The sequence below is a fragment of the Phlebotomus papatasi genome, chromosome 1 (genome assembly GCF_024763615.1).
Source record: "Phlebotomus papatasi isolate M1 chromosome 1, Ppap_2.1, whole genome shotgun sequence".
Taxonomy (NCBI): Eukaryota; Metazoa; Arthropoda; class Insecta; order Diptera; family Psychodidae; genus Phlebotomus; species Phlebotomus papatasi.
Genome location: NC_077222.1, coordinates 54,422,164 through 54,444,927, shown reverse-complemented (window position 1 = coordinate 54,444,927; position 22,764 = coordinate 54,422,164). Strand labels below are relative to the sequence as shown.

Here is a 22,764-nt window from a genome sequence, read left to right as displayed (position 1 = left end):
ATTACATGGCTCTAGCAAAAAATAATTTTTGTCTTACCGTTAACCAAATCGTCCAGGATTATAAACGGTTCGCACATTTCTGATTATCTCGATGTTTGGAAATTGACAGAATATAATGTCGTTCATATACAAGGCTATGTTTATGTCAGAGGGACATCCAGGTCCTGCAAGTTCATTACAATTTTAATCACTATTTTATAACAATTCCGTAAGGTTAAAATTAATCTGCTTTAGATAGCCTACTGCTAAATCGATTGGGATATGCTAGGATCCATTTATTAAAAAAAATCTTTAACTATTAATTTTCTTATCTACTTATTCCAAAATGTTAAGGTTGTATGCTAATAATATTGATAATTTTTAATAAATTTATCTGTCTTGTAAAGTTGAGTCAGACGGGTATGATGGTTTAAAAGTTGTAGATTTTTTAAAATTAACATTAGTTCAAGACTAAAATTTAAATCTCTAACGTATAAGGTCTTTTGCAATTCTTTTCAAGAGAGTAGGGCTCATCGCAATTTTTGTTAGAAGATGATTCCAAAAACCAAAAAATGCGATGCGTTAAGTTAAGGCCATAAGTAAAGACAAAGGTCATAAATAATGCCGCAACCCTATCTTTAGGATAGAACGATGTTCTGTCCTAAAGATGATCGTTTTTAGGGTTTTACATACGAATCCAAAACATTGGATAAAGACTTAGCCCTGTTCTAAAATGTTTCAACAAATATTTAAGTTTTGAATGAATGTTTTTTTTTACTTTTACAGTTCAGATTAAGATTTCTTCAAATCCTTCGTTTGTTTAAAAATTATAGATTTTAAACTTAAACCTTTTAAAACCTGTTAGTAAGCGTTAGAAAAGCCTTTAAATTACATTCACATTTGATTATCGCTACATTGATGCGGTCGAAAGTCAGTATAATATAGTGAGTGTAGCCTTCATTATATTTTACTGCTCGAACTGAAAGGGAGAGAGCAGTTATGTAATCGTCTTTTTTTCAACTTTTGACTGTTCTGGAGCTTAAACGGTAAGAGATATTGACTTCCAGTCTTAGATGACCCCCAATAAAAAAACAATATCTCTCGACGTTTTATTTCCCTCCCCACCACCCCTCTCTATCCCCTCCAAAACCATGTTTTCTCGGTTTTTTTATCCTCGCTTGCAAAATTTATATAAACTCATTTTTTTAATGATTGCCTTTTTAATAAAATATATGGTGGTTTGGGTACTCCACATTCATGTCAAATGCAGTGACTGAAGTTGATTAACTAGGAAAAGGGCTCATCTGGCAATTACTATACTTTCAATGTTGAAAAAAATTACACAATGTCATGCACATTATTTGCATACATATTTAATCCGATGTTCATTCAACATATTTCAATTTTATCACACAAAAAAAAATTAAATTAATTCGAGGATTGTGGGAAAATTGACGGCAGCAATAAGTAAAAAGAATTATTAATCTGTCTTTGTAACGATTTCATTTTATTTCTGTAATAATTAAATTTTACAGCCATTGTTTCACTAATCATCATGTAATATACCTAATTTTAATTGAATTCGTTTGCATGTAGGTTATCTCTCTTTGCCTCTCACATCCACTGAAATCCTCAGTTTTTTCTTTCTTTCATTCATGAGATTTTCCTGCAATTTTGAAACATTTCGTTTTTATTCATCTGTTCAATATCAATGACTTATCTTTATTGAAAATGTACAGTAAGATTGTTCTTTGAATTTTTGTTTTGTTTTTTGTTCTTTTAACACATATCAATAAAGTCACTCGAAAAATCAATTATCTCAATTTATTATTTGTTCCAACTTTAATCTTTTTCAACTCACCAGCTTTTCCTGCTTGATCATCTTGGACAAGGAGCCAACGAATAATTTCCATTTGAAGTGGATAAGAAATTGTCAGCAATTAAACATATCAGTTTAAGCATTTGACTTAATGTCCTCTCACGAGAGTCAAATTAGCATGTGCTATGAGTTTTTTTTTTTAATAGAAGGGCATTAAGTGATATTATCCTGTTTTTTTTTTTTGTTTTCTGTTATAATTCAAATTTAACTTTCACATTGATTAATTTGTTACCGTCTTTCTTGTGTTCATCGCACGCATTCTTTTTAATATTTTTTTTATTTTTAAAATTTATATTATTGTCAAGTGGATAAATATTCATTTTTTCTATCGATACATTTTTTGTATTTTTTCTTTTCATCATATTTTTTTTTTAATTGCTTAGCGCAAACAGCACATCTAATATATTAGTTTTAGTTTACTTTTCAACCCATCATCTGCTCCCCATTTGTCTGCAATATAACATGTATTTTGTATATCTTTTCATCAATAATACGTTAGCATTGTGTGTATTACATCATATTTTTCATCACACTTTAAACTATATATAATTTACAATTACATTAATGGACATGATCCGATGTATACAGCTTGTTCGCTGATGTCTTGGGGTATAAAAGCCATTCACTGCATTCTTCACCATTCACTTTTTTTTATGATGTTTGCGCACTCACTTCTGCAGTCCCGCCCTCAGCAACAATCTTCTTATGCTCCAACTAACCTCTTCACAAACTACCCCTTAAGCTGTCTACACATATGAGCATTTTTTAAAAAAATTCTTTAAAAAAATTTTTAAAAAATAAGAATGGGTCGGTTTTTTTCACAAAATTGCTTACATACTAGGCAAATTTCTGTAAAAAATCCATTTTTTTACAAAAATTTTCACTAGTGTAGAGCCGATTCTTTTTAAAAACCTTTTTAGGGTTATTTTTTAAAGAATTTTTTTAAAAAATGCTCATAGTGTGTAGACAGCCTTACTCAGAGTATCCACAATTGCGAGTTAATTCGTGTTACATTTTGTCAGTGGAATTCCGTGTTGGATGGAATTACAGAGTGTCCCGGAAAAGTGATAAGAGCAAAGCATTTAATTTAGTTAGAGTATAAGCATTGTATTTTTTTTTTTAGTAATTTTCTTTAGGCTGTACTTTTTCCATCAATTCCAAGCCTATCTATTTTACTGATATGCACAAAACATTCAAATAATTTAGGCGCAAAAATTACAAAATCTAAATAAATTATAATTTTTTACATATCTCACAATACCTTGCATTTCGAGCACTTTTACCTGAGACACAATGTAGAGTTTGCATGTGGAACAATTTAAATATAGTAAAATGATAGAGAAAAAACCCTGGATATATTTAATTTTTCAATTTTACATTTTTTTGTTGTTGTTTTTTGTGCTTATAACTTCCATTCAATTGATCTCCTGATCGTGGTGTAAAAAATATTAATATCATCCATCAGATTCAAGTGAGTATAAAGGAGGAGGGTAAAAATAATTAAAAATAATAGATGGAGAATGTGACATTCAAACAATAAACAGAGTCTACAATCAATTTGTAAAAATCACAAAAAATACTCTACAACACTTCTTGATGTTACAAAGTAAGGTTTATAAATAAGAAAAAAAATATTTCCTATAAAATGAAACATCTGCTTCTCTGATGAAGATTGCGGTCTTTTTTTTTCTTTTTTTTTCACACCTATCAGACTCTCTTACTTCATACCTTTACAGATTTACACTTATTATGGTACCTAAAGAACATCCTTGTGTTAATTTGTTTTTCGTATTTTTTAAATATTTTATGTTGTTGTATTTCTTTCCATCCCGTCAATTCCAAGAGGTACATTAGTGTCTATAGCGGTGTAGCGATTTTTAGATTGGAACATAATTTCCTTTCGGTGTATAGAAGAGCTTTCCACTGAGGAGTCTCCGTACAATCTCTGCCCTTAGGAGTTGCTTTTCCTTTTTGATCTTCTTGAGAACACCCTTGTTCTCTTGTGCACGTCGCGATAAATACGGCAGCACCTCTTTTACTGGCCCATAAGGGATGTACTTGTATGCAGAGTATCCAGCTTGACCTATAACACAAGTCAAATAGGAAATTAATCCCAGTTAATCCCATAGTCAAATCCCCAAAAGCACAAATAATATTATGTAATAGAAAAAAAGACATCTTCAATGAACATACCAAGTGGGAATGTTATATAGTCACACATTCCGAGCAATTGACCAAAGCAAATCACTTTGTCCTCCGGCAGGATACCAATCTCTTTCATTTTCTCAATGGCAAAACGTACAGTGTCCTCATTGTGACTTGCCACCATTATTCCTATTTTCTTTGCATCTTCGCCAGAGTCCTTCAAATTCTGCCAGGAAAAAAGAAGAGATAGAAAAAAAAGAAATAGAATCAGAAGAATGAGGTGAATCAACATAGGAGGATTAAGTTAAATGAGATTTTTCTTCATCTATTCTCAATGGAAAGAATCAACAAGAGAACCTGCCTATAAATTAAGAGATACCATTCTATATGCGGAGTATTTGGATTACTCATTGTGTTATATATTCAATATTTCTGATTGAATATGAAAATCAATAGGAATTGGCATTTGTTTTCAGGCTGGTATTCTTCTTGTGGACTTTAAAGAAAGGATTATGGGATATTTTTTTCTGACTTACAGATGATATTAATTCAAAAGTTAAGTACCATTGTTTCATTTAATCGGAAAAAAATCAATTAGTTCTCTCAGAAATACAGAAAACTGTAGTTCTATTAATTTACTTTATTGCTTCCTTAAAATTGTCTTTCATCAGATACTTCATTATATCCATTAGGTACTTAGTTTATAATCTAATGTTAATATTATCTTTCCTACACACTACTAGAATGAAAATTTTCACTATCTCATCATTCTCTGTTTAACTGAATTCTTTTGTCAACGTTCAAGCGCGCCTTATGGTAATTCACTGTATAAATTTATTCTTCTTTAGAGCATTACAAAAGAAAAACTTCCCTCAAATTAAACATTTCAGCAGTAAAATTTAAAGTATGCACATATTAAATAACAAAGAAAAGAGACAGAGTTGAGTAAGTTTAATACAATCATTAGAGTAAAAATGGAGTAGTACTTCACAATTTCCATTTTTGACTCTATTTTCCAAGAATATGAAAATTCTAGGAAAATGTTGCATAGCTTATATTTTATCCTGGGGTATAAGCTTTGCATCGAAACTAATCAGGATGCTGGGAAATAACTTGGTTTCTCAGGAAAATAAAATTTGTCTCACTGTATATTTTAGCTCAGACTCGTCATTGAATATCCTGGAAGAAATCTGCACAGTTCCTGAGGCTGGGCTGATATGAACATATTTTTTGTTCAATTCCATCCAATTTAATTTAGTAATGGATGTATAGGACAGACTTGTCTCTGTACAATGGAAGTCCTTCTTACACAGATAATAAGGGACACGAGAAATTCCTGGTAGTTACAAATATATAAGAATTATCTCCCTCTTCCCTTCGCGTATAAGCAATTCCAAGTAGGAGTTTTCAGAACAAAAGGGAGGTCTAACAAAGTACAGATACTACCTTCTGCAAGCTTAATCCAGCTATAAGGTAGTGGCATTACTTGTGGTCTGTTTTCACTTATGGCCTCATTGCAATTTTTGTGAGAAAATGATTCCAAAAAACTCAAAAAATGTGATGTGTTACCATAAGGCATCAAATATTTTTAATTTTGTGATTTCTCGAAATCATTTTGTGACATTGTAGTATTTTTTGCGAGGAGACCATAATAAGTAATTACAAAGGCCATAAGTAATGCCACCACTCTACCATAAAGTTCGAGCAGTACTCAATAATTGGGAAATGAGTTAAATTAACATCACTATTCCCCAAATAAAGAAAGAAAAGGAAGATCAATGTGATTAAATTTTTGTAATCCAAAGAGATACCGCACACTGAAATTAAATGCCCTGTTTAGTCAACCTTAAGGCTTCAGCCTTGACACTGAAATATAGTTCAGCTCTGTAGGTGATTAGTGGGTGTATAAGAGCCAAAATAAATTCAGGCTGATCATTAAGAATATTTAACTTGTAAAGTTTGGTAATAAGAGATTAGATATTTAAAGGAAATGTATGAAAAGGATCTTTAATCGATGATCATAAGCCAGTGATTCAGTGTGAAACAGTTTGGAATATATCTTTGCTCTCAAATTTTACAAGCTAAATATCCTCGAGGATAAGCCTAAGTCTATTTGAGCCCCAAGCCTGAAAACATTTGACTATATGTAATGTACGGAAAATTTTCCAGTGAACTTTTCCTGCATTATCAAACTAAGTAATTTTAGACGTTTTTTACTATTTATAATTATTATTTTAAGAAAATATTTAAAGAGTATTTCTCAAAAAGAAATAAAAAATAATAATAGATTGCAAAACGAACATATTTTTCAATAGATTTTTTTTTAATTCATTGTGACTCTCTTTGGCTTCTTATTAAAAATATTTCTTATTCTAAGAAATTAATATACAGCGCTACCAAAATTATTCGTGGTAGAGAATATTTTGAAATCTTACAAATTTACCGTTTTTCTTTTGTATTATAGTATTTAATATCTTAAAAATTGGTATGAAAATTATCTGTGCGATTATGCCCCAATAAACACTTTTATCTTATAAATTCTTTAAAACATGAATTTCAATTTTTGTATACATTGATAATATTCTGAAACATGTAGAAATGAACTGAAAATTACATTTTAATTATTTTTTAATTTTTAATTTCCCTGTAAAATACTAAATGACCGAATATGCAAGTTCTCATCATTTTAGGAGATTTTTTTAAATTATAATTTACGTGGAAATACACATATTGTAGAGCTTAAATTTCCCACCTTATAGCAATAAATGCTCTGCTGAGGCAACCCTAAATATTCGAGACGCAATGTCTCCCTTCTAGGCCAACGCCTCTGGTGATGGTGGAGACGACTGTAATTGTAATAGTTTAGTCGATCGTACGATCTCAGTGAGTACGGACGTGAGTTCGTCATGAGTCGTACAAGTTATAGGACATAGTGCGGAGAGCTCGCGGCAGTCCGGAGCCCACACCAGTCGATTGCATAAGCAGGTCACCTCCTAAGTATATTAGATTTAAGAATAGATATTGCTTGCCCCCTATAATATATATAATTTCATCGGTGAACACGTTATCAGTTAATATGTACATACAGTACTCGTCCTTTTGAATTTTATATCTGATGAAATAATCTCAGTATTTGGAACTACCCCTATGCCTGTGACGATCAACACCATTTTGCTTCATACATAATACCTAATATCAATAAAGTAAAATTATAAATTACGTCCATTTTACTGCTCAAACTCAAAGAGAGAGCAGTATATAATTGTTTTTTTCAACTTCACACCGTCCTAGAGCTTAAACGTTAAGAGACATTGATTGCCGGTGTTCGATGACCCCAATAAAAAATATAACATCTCCAGAATTTTTTTTTGTTTCCCTCCCAACCCCCCCCCCACTAACCCTTAAAAACCATGTTTTTCGGTTTTTCTCAAACTCGCCCAAGCTTTTTCAATGATTTTCGGATATGTTTTAGAGGTAGTCCAAGTGAAAATTTCGTCCAAGGATATCTATAACCGGAAAATTTTTCATTTTGAATTATTGAAGGTCAAAGTTCAATCACTTTGGAGCGTTCATTTTTTAACCGATTTCATTGAATTTGGATTTTTTGGACAGGTATCGAAATTTCAAACCCAGCTGCATCGATCTTAATCGGTAATGAATCGGTTTAGTATCTGTATTTTTGATTTTCAAATGCTGTTGTGATTTATGAAACAATTTAATCTCTAGTAAAGCAGTAAACAGCAAAAGATCATGAGGAAAACTAATTCACGGAGAGCTCTATCTCGTGAGTTCGAGCATTCTGCAAAGCTGAGACGCTTTGCCATCTCATTTTCGTACGATTTTACACTAATTTTCTTATCCGTCGGGATAAATAGGTTCTTTAATCGTATCAATCAATTGAAATAAACGTATTAGTGCATTCTTGAGATAAGTAAAATTAAAACTTTATACTGGAATTAGATTTTTTTCTTTAAAAAGGTTTAAAGGTAATGAAAAATTAGTTCGAAGTGGTTAGTAAAGTAGGGGATTCTGCACTTGCTAAATCAATACTTTTGTAGTTGTCACTTGACGAGTTTCAAGATAGTCTACAAAATGTCTGTTCTATCAGCAACTGGGCTATCTGCTTTTCTTCTATATCTGCATTTGTAGAAAATGACTATGTAATGAACCGAAGAAGTGTTAAAGGTGATCCATGATTCGAAAAAAAATACTATTATTTCAATAGAAGACACACGTGTAACTATATACGTTAAATTTCTCATCCATAGACTTCTCAAACAAATAGAAAAGATAACATTTGCTAAAAGAATTATATAGATGTCAAAAAGCTGATTGGAAAAGTAGGTGTACGTTTAAAATTTAACAAAATGTTAGTAGTAGGGGAAAGTGCCCATGCTTGATACGACTGGAAGCTTCGTAATGACTAAATTTTTCCTATGTTTCTCAATAAACATGACTCCACAATATATCTTAAAAAACTGGCCACTTTCTCATAGTTTTTAAAATATGGTTGCGATGAGTCACATATACATATTGTGAAACATAGAAAATTTAGTAATTACGAAGCTTCCAATGGTATCAAGCATGGGCACTTTCCCCTACACGAAATGAAAATTCGCTTATTTGCAGTACTAATTGCTTAATTAACCGTTGTATTTGTATGATTTGGCTTTCAGAGACAGCTACCTTTCCTAGCATTTAAAGCAATTCCTTCTTTGAAAGCTTTTTCTTGTTCAGTAAAGAAAAAGTAATTGCAACCGTCGAAGGATATTTTACAAAACTTTGAAAAACACACTTTCTTGATGGAATAAAATTCTAGACAGTCATTAGTTCACGCATTGAAGTCAAGAGAGATCACTTGAAAGAATAAAATCATTTTTGGATTCTGTTAGTTTTTCTTCGTTTCCAGTTTACGGATTTTTATCCTAACTATACTTTGAAACTTTCGTAATTTAATTTGAGAGGGTCTAAACAGTATTAACTTCCAGTATGGAACTATTTATTATAGATAATTTGAACTGTTATCATAACTTCACAATAGAATATTGTAAAGAATCTAAGCTAAAAGCTATGAAAATTTATGAGTTTGTGAGTTGTATTTGTAAATATTAGACATATATTATAAACATAAGAATCGTAATAATAGTTTACGGTCAACAACTTTACGATGTAATAGAACTTCATATAAGCTGAAGTAAGCAAAAATAATTCTATTGGGATGCATGGAGTAGTTTCATCTATTTACGACTGTGTAAATTCTTTTAGGATAATAAATTTATATATGAGAAATATATTAGATAATATCTCTAAATAGCCTACAGAGAAAAAGTTGTAATATGTGAAACAGCTCCACTCTTCCCTACAAGCAAAATGATTACCCTAATAAATTTGGAATGTCTAAAACTTCTGTGAAATTTAATCAAATGCCTCCACAAAGATATAACTTTCCAATGATATGTGTAGAAAGATAGTTGAATATTCAAATGATTCTGGGATATCATAAATATGAAACACTGACCTTGATTCGCCTAAGGCATTCAGTAAGAGTCTTATGATACATCTCTGTGGTAGCTTCAAAGTTGGGATTTGTAGGATCTGGATAACCCAGGGCAGCAGCACGTGCCCTCTCCTGCTCAATGTAAGCTCCCCTCACCAATTTAGCGCCAAAGTAGAAATTCTGACGCTTGGCTTGTTCCAAATCAGTCGTAACCTGAAACAAATTCAATTCATATCGTCAATTGTAACGAATTCATCACGAAATTCATGAAAAATTCATACAAAGGGACAGTTATTTACCTCTTGAAATGCGTCTTTCAAGTAACATTGGTAAGTATTGAACACAATGGCTTTCTTCGTGTTGTACTTCCTCATCATTTCGAGGGTAATGCGAGAAATTGCCGGTTGGAAGTATGTCTGTTCAGCATCAATCATTATGCGGACATCCAATTCTTCAGCAGTCTGTACAAATATTAAATTGAATTTATTCATAAAAAAAAGAGAAATAAGTTATAAATAAATTTAGACATTCATACCTTAACAATAGTATTTACTCTCCTAATCATATTTCGAAACATCTCCTCTTCTTTGGGTGGAATTTGTGAGATCAGTCGCCTCATTTGGCCAGTATGCGGATCCGGAACACGGAAACTATCGCTCAATTCGAAATTCTCATTTATAATGCCAGACCAGGGGAAGAGATGGAGAATTCTATGGTGAAAAGATAGAAATAAGAGTGAAACTTCAATTAATTATTCAAATAGAGCGCACCAAAATATCTCGATGTTTTTCCTTATTCTACAACTTCATTCATATACCTGAATAATTAATTAGGAAAGTTAAAGAATACTCCATAACAATAAAGTTTATTCAAGTTTAATTTTGAAAATTTACTTTATTCAAGAGGAGAGGGAATAAAACGTTAATACAAATTAAATAAAGATTATTGGATAGCATAACAATTCAGAATAATTTCCAACTCTCAATTTGAAAAGTTTTATAACTTCATTTATTATTATTAATAGCTTTTTATATTCTGAACATAAACATTCATAGAACTTTGTATGTTTTTGAATAAATTTATGATTAATTTCAACAACAATTTCTTTTCAAACTTAAGAAATTCACCAAGACGAATTTATGAATGACATTATAGAAATAATACCCTTTTCAAGTTACAATACTTTACAATTACAGTTTCTGTGATTTTAAATAAAACCTAATCTCGTCAAGTCAATCTATATTTTTTGTGAAAGATTTTTTCCTAATAGAAAAAAAGGGACAGATAATCCTAACCGGCTTATGTAGGTGAGATTCTTAACGTGAGCTAACTTGGAGTGCATGCAAATTCGATTTAGAGCTGAAGTTGGGAGACGCCATTCAGTTATCTTGAATCAAATTCGTGAAATTATGCAAATTTTGTATTTAAACCAAAATATCAAGGATTTGGATGAACTGGCAGAAAAGTGATATATGGGTGAAATGTAGACCAGAATGTTCTCTATAATTTTCCCATAGAACATGATCTCATCGATTACTCAGAAGTCAAGATAAGCGAGGTTTTTTGTTTCTTAACTTGTTTTTTCATCCAGAGTGCCCCAAGTAGTCATTTGTTGAACTTCAACTATATCAAAGAATTGTTGTATTTTGTGGGACTTTCCATTTAAAACCCTATTTTAAGTGTCTTGGTGGAGTAGAGGCAGTCAAATTGGCATCTGAGTGATTTCAAAGCGTTATTATTGGAAAAATCAATTTTTTCACACTTAAACGGCAAAATCGGAGTGATAGCGTAGTCTGAGTGGAAAATGATGTATGGACGAAATGTAGAGACAAATGTGCTCTACAATTATGTCGAAGTAATCATCAAAATCGGTTCAGCGACAGTCGAGATAATTGAGGTTATGTGATATTGAAATTGGTTTTTCGACTGTGGCGCCCCTGGTGTTGGTCCCACGAAGTTCAAATATTCTAGAAAGTTGTAGCATTTGGTGAGATCTTTCGTTTAAGCCCTCCTTTATCAAAATCGGTCACATAGAACCGGAGATATGATATTTTGAATTTCGTGAACTTTGACCCCTCATATCTCCGGTTCTATTGAAACCACAGCGCGCATACGCACCATTTTGGAAACGTCCTAGACTGGACTACAACATACTAAAATTTCATTAACTTGCACAATGCCGTTTTTGAGAAAAGTGACTTTGAATTTCGATGAATTTTGACGCTATCACAGCGCCACCTGTGGTGACTTTTTGAACTTCCTTCTGAAAGTGCTCATCGAGACGAAACCAAAAAGGTAAAATTTAGGTCGCTATGTTAGTTAGAACCGGAGATAGAGGCCGGTCAATGTTCGAACTTTGACCCCTTATAGCTTGGGTCAGGGGTTATGGATCGACTTAAGGTTTTTTTTGTTTGATAGGTATAATCAACGGCTACAACATACTAAAATTTCAGCCCGATTGCATAAGGAATTTTTGAGCTATTTAACTTTTAAGATTTAAAAATTTTCTTTTTAATAATAGCGCCCCTAGCGGTGGTTTTATGAACTTGCGATGTTAGAAGGGAAAGTGGCATTTCACGAGAGCTTTCCAAAAAGCCCTCACTTTTTAAATTCTGACAATTAGAACCGGAGTTATGGCCATTTTAAGAAATTTTTTTTGGACCCTTATAGCTCGGGACAGGGGGGTCGGGGGACCTTAAGTTTGGTATTGATGGAAAGCTCTAAGGCCCAGCTATAACATACTAAAATTTGGGCCCGCTCGATGCCATAGGGGCGGAGCTATTGAGAAAACAAAAAAAGGGGGGTCTTCAAAATGGCGGAAGGAGGGGTGGGGGGTGGGGGGTCAATGCACCAAGTTGCAATTTTCACCCGATATATAACCTTTGCCGAAAACCGCAAGTCGATATCTCTTTTAGTTTAGGAGCTATTAAGCTCCAAAGAGCGGCCGGCCGGGAACGTAAATTAGCCACATATATATTCGTGATCAGGAAGTGCTGAAACACATTTTGGCCAAGTTTGAGGTCGATCGGACGACATGAAATTTTGTTAGGATTATAGTAGGTGAGATTGTTAAGAATCTCACCTAATAGTATTATCATGAATATTCCCTAAAAATAAATTAGTTCAGTTGACCGTTAAACTGCTTGATAACAATTGGATTTACCGATAAAATATATCCCATTTCCGAAACGGCTTAGAAAGGGGTTTTGGTGCCCGAGGAGGTTATTTTAGCTAGTGCTTCTCCCAAGCGAAATATATTATATTTACCAGAATTTTGAAAATTTACCTTTTCTGTTTTGAAAGTTTTATACCACAATGATATGTTAATTTGTTAAAAAAAATATATGCCAAAAAAACATATAAAACTTCCTTCGTCAACTCTGTTCTTAAATTTTAAGAACGGAACCTAAACTGTGGCAGAACCTAACCTGTTAAGAACCTAATTTCTGTTTTTTTATAATCATTCTTTATTTGTTTACGACGTCATAAATTAAAAAGAATTATTATGAAATTTTAGTTCTTGCTTATTTGTTAAAATAAGTAGCGCCTGTGTCTTGTATTTTGTTTAAGGTCTAATGCAAATTTTTATACCAATATTAAAAAAAAATGTATAAAATTGTAGAAATTCTTTTATAGAAAATTAATTTATTATAATAAATTGGTTGGTTACAAAAGTTCAGTTATAAAACTTTGAGATTTTGCTGAAATATTATATTAGAAAGAAATGGAACGCAAACAATAAATATTTTTTATAGTCCCCCAAAGGTATTGAGAAATTTTTACTTCGATTAGTCTTATTCAAAAATTTTCTCTTCTTTAACATCGTTTAAAATCATTTTTTCTCCATCTCAAGAGAAGATGATTTTTCGAACAATTTTGCAAAAGATGATTTAAACGAAATTCAGGAGCTGAGCACTTTTTAATTGGAACACGTTTAAAAATAGAGCATTTTTCTTCTACTTTCAATGGAAGTGAGCCTTATCTTAATGTAACTTAACTTCACAATTGATCGATTTAATTAAATTATATTATGGTAAGGTCCAGTCCCATTTAAAAATAAGACAAAAAATCCCTATTTTGAAGGTTCCCTATATTCTAATTTCAATCAAAAATATAAAATTTTCAAACAAAAAATTTGGATTGTGAAAACTGTTCTCTCTTGGAGTTCGAGCAGTTAAAAATCGTAAGGACTTGTATGAGGTCTATATGGGATTCGTAATAAGAATACGTTATTGTAAGAATCATTTTTTCATCTTTCAAGATTTTTTTCTAGATTTTGCATTAATTTTTCTGAAAATACAAATTTTCATAAATTTCTAGCATCTTCAAGATTCTAGTAAGGCAAGGACCCTAGTCTTCATAGCAATAATTTTTTTTGGGTAAAATTTTTAATATTTTTAAACAGATTTTGAATTTGTTTCGCAAAAGTATAATTGAGGAGAAATATAAAAATTGAATTGAATTGAAAAAGTTCGTGTAAAATTCTAACGCGGCATTTCAAATCTTTAAGCAAAATTACACAACAAACCTAACGAATAGGTACTAAGCAGAAATTCGCTTTTATAAGCTTCATTAAATTTTAAATGCTTGTTTTAGGAACCTTTCAAAATTTTACTTTACATTATGAAAATTTTCTAATACTATTATTTTATGCCGGGCTTTCAGATAATTTTTCCTTTTTTTGTTAAAATAATTTCTAGAAGGAAAACACTTAGAAATATCTTAAACGGACAGTGGATTCGCATTTACGATTTCCTAATAAATTTTAATAAATCAGTTGTTCAAAATTTACATTTTGTGTTAACATAATATTACAAAAAACAACTCTAAAATGTAATATTTTCTATATTCCTTTTATCGTATGAAGAATTTAAGAAAGGTCTTGTACGTTGTATGTTGCAAAAATTTAAAGCCTTGTTTTCTTCATATCTACGACTTGTTGCATTTTACATCTAGTTCGTAAGAGCCCAAGCTTCGTAATGACTAAATTTTTCTGTGTTTCTCGATAAATATGACTTATCGCACCCATATTTTAAAAACTTGAGGAAGATGTTCAGTTTTAAAATATATTTCCGAATTATATTTATTCAGAAACATAGGAAAAATTTAGTCATTACGAAGCTTGGAGTCGTACGAAGCATAGGTACTTTCCCCTATAAGTAAAAGGCTTTCTTGTTTTCAGATTTTCTTGGATTCTAAGTAAGAAAAAATCCTTAAAAAATTTACGATTTGTATCGTTTTTAGTCTGTGAAACTCATTATTTCTCTAAATGAGCGACTTTTGATTTCTCATTACATATTCTTTTTATAGAATATTTTAACTCTTTCCGGACCACAGCATATTCTGCAAGCCAATTTCACCATTTTTTAATCAAAAATATATAAGCTCAGGAATTAATTGAGCTCCTACAAAAAATATCTTACATTTGGACATCCTTATAGTTTGTAATCATCCAGAAGTATAGGATTTTTATCAGTTCTGAATAATTAAAAAACATTGTTTTTCACAGAACATTCATATGTTGCTTTGGGTACTCAGAGTCCCAAAAGAGACGAAAGAGTTAAGCAATTAAATTTCTCTTTCATTCCAATTTAAGTTTTAAAAATCGTTTCATGCTTTTATCACTAAAATTTGATAGGAAAAAAAATTAACTCAACCTTGAAAATCGTCAGCCTCAGAGTGATTTTACTGTGCGAAATTTAGAATGAGAGTACTGAACATAAATATCGATTTTATGGGGCTATAAAGCCCAAAAAAGATTATGTTTGTTTTCGCCTAAGGCTACCCCAAATGCTATAATTTATGTAAATTTGCAGCTTAAAAAAATAAACATCTTACCCTTCCTTATCAGTTGTCATATTCTTTAAGAACTCCTTAACATCTTTATTATCACTTATACCGCTGTAATACTGCTCGAGATCCTTAATTGTTTTGTGGTGTGTCAAAACATTTCCGGCTCCACCACATAACTCCAGCATATACTGTCTTGCTCGCATAATTACTTCGGATAATTGTAGCTGTTGGGCAAATAGAAGAAAAAAAACATTAGTTTTATTATTGGCATTAAGTGAAATCCCCAGTAAAAGGGCAATTAAAATCAATCGGGAAAGTTTCATCCTATTCACTCACCAATAGCTGTGGCCTGCCCAGGGCAGTTAGTTTGATTGCAGTAATACCAGTTCCGAATGTAGCTCCTGTTGAATAGTTCACAGTTCACGAGAAGTGGATAATACAAAGAAATAAGATATAAATTTAATATCAATATATTACAACTATTTTATGGTACTATTAAACTATTTTATGCTATCATTTCATATATATGGCCAATTGATAAACAGCTTTATACAGTGGATAAAGGAACTTAAAATTTAAACATAGCCCAAGAAGTAATTTTGTTAAATCATGCATTTAAACACGCATATTTCAACACATCTACTAACATTGACTTGATTTTCTACACAAGGCAAAAAACATAAGGTATAAGGGGCCAAATTGAAACTTAATATAAAAATAAAGAAAAATTAAAATAATATAGAAAAAAAATATCGGGTAAATAATATATGGAAAGTAACTACAAATATGAACATCCCATATTTAAAGACATTTAATCTTACCATCAGGCTTGGGACTATTCGACTCTCTGTCATATACTTCATTATTTATCAATTTATTTGATTATAGTAGGATTAGACACATTTTGATGGTTGGTTAGTAGAACAGTATTTTGATATTTTTGTTCATTGTTTTTTTTTTGTTATTTGTATGCAAAAGAATTTTTTTTTGATTATTTTGGCAACAAGAACCCCATTTGGAAATTCATTTTTGATTTGGCAACATATTGTTTTAATGTCACAGCCATTCGTCGGTGGAACACACAAGAATTAACAAAGGAATTGAAATGAAAAAGAAAAAGAAAAAAGACAAGATTAAACTGAAATCAAGAAATATTTGTGGGCATATTCAAAAAGGTAATCTACAGGAAAGTGACACTTTTACAATGGAAAAACAATAATATCATGAGCAAATATTGCAATGATATTTGTGAAAAATTAATTGGATATTAACCCTCAATTTTATTGTATACTCTTAGTTCATATATAACTCATATATGAAGCATATATTTATATACTTCATATTGAATTATATTGCGATTTTAACGTCATTGCCAATCATTAAACACAAAAATTAAAAAATGAAATAAACAATAATAATTTGGCTTAATTTAAAAATATAAGAAATCCTAAGAGAAGATTCTAAATACGAAAGTGTAAAAATCAAATCCAGTTTCTAGATTTTCATTTTTTTTTAGATAAGCAATTGAGGGTTAATTGATATTACGCAAGTGAAAGCTTTATTTTGAAAAAATAAATAAACTTTCTTTCAAATCTAAATGAGAAAATTACAGCTTCAGTGCTTCTACTTTATCTGAAAGTGGTTGCAAAGGCTAAAATACACAGTCAGACTTTATATCAAACTCTCTGATACGCACAACCGGAAAATGCGCGTGCAAATAGTATTTGATATGAGAAGCATGACCATGACGTCAGGAACAAGCCTCCAAGAAATTTTCTGGCGCACATGAGCCTCTATCGATCGCGCAGATACAGTTGGTCTAATGGGTGTGAGGGAGATGAATACTACGATATGAATTACGTAAAAGCTCTCCACGAGAGAGACATTTTAATAAAAAAAAAAAATCAACACAGTAAAAAAAGAACGTAAAAGAATTATTTGCATTCTTTCGGCAACCCATTTTCGATGGAAATATACTTTTTATTTACTTGTACTCAATATAACCAAATTAATTTAGAATGTTTTGCCCAATTAAATTCCCTCAAGACAAAGAAGTAGCAAAAAGGAAAAATATCAATTTAGAAAGTCCGCTCTTGTGTGTTGTTTGTTTTTTTTTTTTTGTACAAGTGTGAGAAAAATCATGTCTCATTTGAAATTTGGCCAAAATTTCATTTCACATGTGACACAGAATTAAAGAGACAAGAAGCAAGTGTGAACTCAAATTTACTCATCTACCAGTATTATTTTTGTTTAGTGGGAGTAATTTTTTTCCGAAGCACAGAACATTCTTCGAAATGACAAGTGAAAAATCTTGTTTTGTCTAGATCATACTAGATATTTAATATGTTTATACGTTTCTCAGTCTTTTTTTTTAATATAAATTTATCATTGTAATTAGAACACTTAGCATAGTAAATTTCAATGCCTATTAGAAAATATGTAATAGATTCCACATTAGGTGGAATATAATCTCCTAGGCAAGTTGAACCTATAACCCATGCCCACTTTAGAATTTATTCTATTGGAATTAGTATACGGGAAATTGGAGTACTACCGAACACGGGATAACACCGAACGCTGCGATTTTCTAATTAGAGTTCATTATTTTTTTAATTAATTAATTTACTAATTAAAAAAATAATTTTAATGAAGAGAGGACGAGACCTGTATGATTTCATAGATATTATAAGGATGCTTATCCACTGAAAAACAATCATCACAAATGGTCCAAAAAGTTTAGAAATTACACAGTTTTCATTTTCAAAATCGAATCACTCTTTGGAAATTGCCAACTCGGTTTTTTTTTACAATTTTGAGATTTTTATAAACTAAAAAAAGAGAATTTAATAAATTTTCAGATAATATGAATCACTAAATTTCTTTGCTTATGTAATTAGTTTCAAGTAAACGAGTATAAAATATATTTTTGTCATTGCTGTTTTTGTGAAGTACAGTAACTAAATCAAGAAAAATTAATTTATTATCGTTCATATTTTATAAATGTTTAAACAACATTTGTAATTACAGGAAACCATCTCTAATCTTTTGTACAAAAAAATTATTCCGAATGATGACCGAAAAATGACCAATTTTTGTCCTAACAATTACGGAAGATAACAATTTAATTAAGAAAAAATTAAGAAAAATTGCTCAAGTTGAGTTGGTCCCCTGTAATTTCCAAAAAGAGACAAGCAACAAGGTCTAGGGATCGTTTTTAACAGAATCATTTAAGATAGATTTGCAACCTAAAAGCAATATGTAACAGTTTAAAAATTGGCAAAATCGATATCTTTTAACATAAAAGAGACTGAGGTTTAACATTTTGACCATAAATAACTAGCCTTTAAAAACTTCCTTAGACCCACAAAGTTTAAAGAGTCTAACAAGTATATTGAAACACATATTATTCCTGCCTATGTTAATTTATTTAAAGCATTAAAGCATTTTTGAGAACGTCCATATTCTTAAAAAAAACCCTTTAGGTCGGTAAATTTTCTCTCAAAATTTGGTCGGATTCGAATTTCTCATTTTTCTAAAAGTTCTTGAAAAAATAAAATATTCGCTTTGTCACACTTTACCCCAGAGTCTCTTAATATGTATACGGAGCGGTTCAAATGAACTGTGTACCAGTAATGCTTAAAGGAATGACATTATGAATTTTATTTATTTAACCCTTTAACGACGAGACATTTTTTACGAACTGAAAATCAACAATAAAAATTAAATTGACAAACATAATCAATGATAAGTCTTACATCTAACCTTGGAAAGTCCAACAGAGTCGGATTCGGAGTATTTTTTGTCTCTATGAACGATAGGGACAAAAATAGCCCAAAAATTTAAGTATTTTTTCTGACAATAACAATGAATAATAATTATCGTTTTAATGAAAAATATTACGTATGAGTATTGTAGTTTTTATTGCCATAAGGGTTTTGCTTAAAAAAAATTGAAAGTATGAAAAATAAATAAAATCCATTATGAATTTGAGGATTTAAAAATTCGCCATTTTTGAGCTTAAATATTTACTACGTATGCAAATAGCTGGAGATTTGCAAAAAAATATTCTAAATTCCTTCAACCTTCTACTTTACAATTATGTATAGACATAAGAAAAAAAATAACTTTGGGTAGTCAGGAAAAATTATTTTCTTTATGGGACACCGGCGTTCCAATCGTCCTTAAAGGGTTAAACAATGTTCTGGGCAAAAATATCTTGACTATTTCACAGAGTGCTTTTTATTTAGCCATCCTTATGTATTTTGTAATTTTTAAGCGTTATAAGGGCGTGGTTTCTTTTGCCTTAAAACAATTTAAATTCCTAGCAATACTAAAATTTATTTGTTACAGTCATATCACTTTCACATGAAACATTGTAATTTTATAAATGTTAAATTCAATAGTTAAAAAGTCTCAAAGGGGCATATTCTAAAGTTCAGTACATCTGGAACTAATTCAAAAGGTTAAATACTTAAGTGAGCACAACTCGAGTATTCCTAATTTGCTTATCGGACCATAGTAAAAATAGAAATCTATTTTTCTAGTCATTTGCACAGAGCAGTTGTCAATTCATGTGAAATGAAATTTCAATGTTAATTTTATGATGCAATAAGTGTTTTCGGTGACTAGAAGTCTGATGTAGGATATAAGATAAAAATAAGCCAGATACAATACTCCAAGAATAATTTCAACTGAGCTGATTCTGTCTTCTGCTTTTTATGCAACAAATTTGCAAACAATTGCAATTAGATCATGCTATAAATTATATTCAACTGTGAATCCGCTTTAAACATGAATACATTCTAACGATCAATTAGACTTAATGCTTGTTCTTTATAAACCCATCAACTACGAGAGGAAGAGGTGGAAAATAGAAGGAAAATGAAGATATAAAAAAATGAAATAAGAAGAAAAAAGACATTATAGACAAAATCGGCACAAATTGTATAATTTTGCGCTAAGAACTACAAAAAAGTCAAGAACCCAAGAAAAGTAAATGATCATTCAATTATGCAAAATAGAATGCATTAGAACAAGTGGTGAGAGCATTTTTAAGTCACTAACAGCATTTCAAAATCAAGAGAATAATGTGAGCATGGAAGTTCATTTTTTTTCAAATTGTGGTTATAATAAGGTAAAGTGGCGGTATTTTCTTTCACTCTGATTTTTTTTAGGGCAATTCTTGTAAATTGCTAAACTTACAAAATGAAAATAAAATTCATGCTAAGAGAAATAAATAAATTTACCAGAAACTGCCTCGAGACATTCAATAAATGTCTCCATATTCCTCTCGCAAGTGGCTTCATTCAAGTAGAAGTATGTCCTTGCACTCTGCACTTTGTATCGTCGATCAGCAAAGGTCCTGTCCACTTTATACTGCGGCAGGGTGTTACTGTCCTGTGGCGTGAGCTCAGACACTGACGACCTATCCGTGCGACAAGGCAATCACCAAACGGATTAGGGTACAATGGGATGAAGTGAGGGGGATGCAGAAAGTGACGAAACAAAAAACGAGAAAAAGAAAAGAAAAATTCCTAAACTAAGATATACTGAATAGATAAATTTGACACAAGCTAAAGGTGCCACAAGAAAACTCACTCTACTTCACGCTTCTCTGCCTCCTCCTGCGATATATCCTCCTCCACAGAGTAATCAAGAATGGGCTTAACACCGAATGAACGCAATCTGCAAAGGATGGAATTATCACATTTGTTAGATTTACACATATAACAGCATTTATTGCATCTTTTAGCGAAATTCTTTTTTTTTATAATGACAAAATTAACAAACACATCCAATCATTGCAGTATACAGTGGCATAATTCTTTTTGTTTGTAATGCTTTGCATTGTGGACAAAAGTTATGGGCAATTTAATCGATAAAATGTTTTAAATATTTTATTAAATTCGATTTAGTTTATATAGTGGAAAAAATTAAGAAAATAATGTGCACTTTGATTTTTTCCTATAAAAATCCCATATTTTGTAAAAATAGTGCAGTTCCTCCTAAATAAGCTCGACCCAAAAATAATTTTATATTACGATTCATTCATGAGGTATTGCCAACTAAAGTTGAATTCTTAGAATTTCACTAGTTAACAATGGGATATTTAAATACCACACAAACAAACACAAAAGCCCTATTTTGTGTTGAAATAGTGAGAACACTTTTATAAAATCCCGAAGAGAAGATAATTAGACCACGCCCCCAAATAGATTAAACCAATTAATAAAATTATAATAATAATTTCGAGAAAATATGCCTCTGTAGAGAATTCTAATAATCTTATTAGATAGAAGAAGAAATACAAAGAGCTTTAAGCGGAACTTTACTTTTTACTTCCGAGTGGGCGTGGCTTCACATTAACATTATTTCCAATAGAACTTGAATAAAATTCGATACAAGGGTATAAATATCCCGGTCTTAGAAAAGCTCAGTGAGCTTAGAAGTTGGCAGTAAATAATCGATAGAAGACGATACAATTATTGAAAGGGGGCGCGGTCTATTTTTTTATTAACCCTTTAAGGACGAGAGGGTCAAGAATCGGAGGTCAGAAAAAATCACTTTTTCTGACTTTTTAGGGCAAAATATACTTTTAGACGGCTATAGGAAAAATTTCATTTTTGGGTCACCGGTGACCCAATCGTCCTTAAAGGGTTAAGCGAGATTCTTCCTCAAGCTTAGGTTAATTTTGAAACCATCGAGGTTATATTGTAACAGCGCCCTAATAATAATAATAATTTATTCGCACAACTCTACATTAATCCCACCCATATCATGCGCCCGCATGGCAGGGTTGGTGAATACTTCGAAGCTAAATGGCGGAAATTCTTTGTCTTTGGGTAAATACAATTTTAAGACTGCAGTGAGGACACAGGTTCTTAAAAAAACAAAACTGAAACTAAACTAAAATTAAATTGCAATGAAGTAAAATTACATATAGTGAAATTAAATATTTAACATTAGACGCCACAGTTTCTTGACCGTATTTTTTTGGGTCGAACTTTTTAAGATGTTCAGTGATACCTTTGTACAAAAATAAAGATTAAAAGAAAGTTACAGTTAGTTATAAGATATTTCATTAATTCTGAAGGTGCTCTGATAATTAAAGTTTTTAATATACCGATGTTTTTTTTAGGTCAATCATAAAAAACTTATTTTTATATAAATTTAAATAGACTATTTAGGGCAGAGGTGTGCAAGAACCATTTGAAACCGAACAAACGTTAAATGAACCTTTTACGTCAATGGTCAAATTTCTTTTGAAGTTTATTCGGTTTCAAACGATTCTTGCACATCTCTGATTTAGGGTATCACTTTAAAGATGATCATGTTTTTATGAAAATGATCTTGTTCTACTACTTCAAAGTATTACTATTTTTGTTTATCTATATTCGAAGCAAATATTCATTTTAAAGAAAAATAGTTTAGAAAAATATATACCCAATCAATTCCTTACCAGCCGTGAACC

The 22,764-nt window shown here is 31.1% G+C and overlaps 1 protein-coding gene across 3 annotated transcripts in view; it reads right to left on the bottom strand.

Moving 5' to 3' along the window:
• Positions 1-3,191: 3,191 nt before the first annotated feature.
• LOC129806937 (proline dehydrogenase 1, mitochondrial) overlaps positions 3,192-22,764 on the bottom strand; it is a 34,092-nt gene continuing 14,519 nt past the window's right edge. For all 3 annotated transcript variants that reach the window (XM_055855811.1, XM_055855819.1, XM_055855827.1), the window contains exons 3-11: positions 20,892-20,978; positions 20,540-20,718; positions 15,630-15,694; positions 15,339-15,517; positions 10,036-10,210; positions 9,800-9,961; positions 9,522-9,713; positions 4,052-4,229; positions 3,192-3,941 (exon numbers count right to left, since the gene is read on the bottom strand). In XM_055855811.1, coding sequence (XP_055711786.1) covers positions 3,736-3,941; positions 4,052-4,229; positions 9,522-9,713; positions 9,800-9,961; positions 10,036-10,210; positions 15,339-15,517; positions 15,630-15,694; positions 20,540-20,718; positions 20,892-20,978 — 1,423 coding nt within the window. In that variant the 3' untranslated portion in view covers positions 3,192-3,735. The remainder of the gene's footprint in view (positions 3,942-4,051; positions 4,230-9,521; positions 9,714-9,799; positions 9,962-10,035; positions 10,211-15,338; positions 15,518-15,629; positions 15,695-20,539; positions 20,719-20,891; positions 20,979-22,764) is intronic.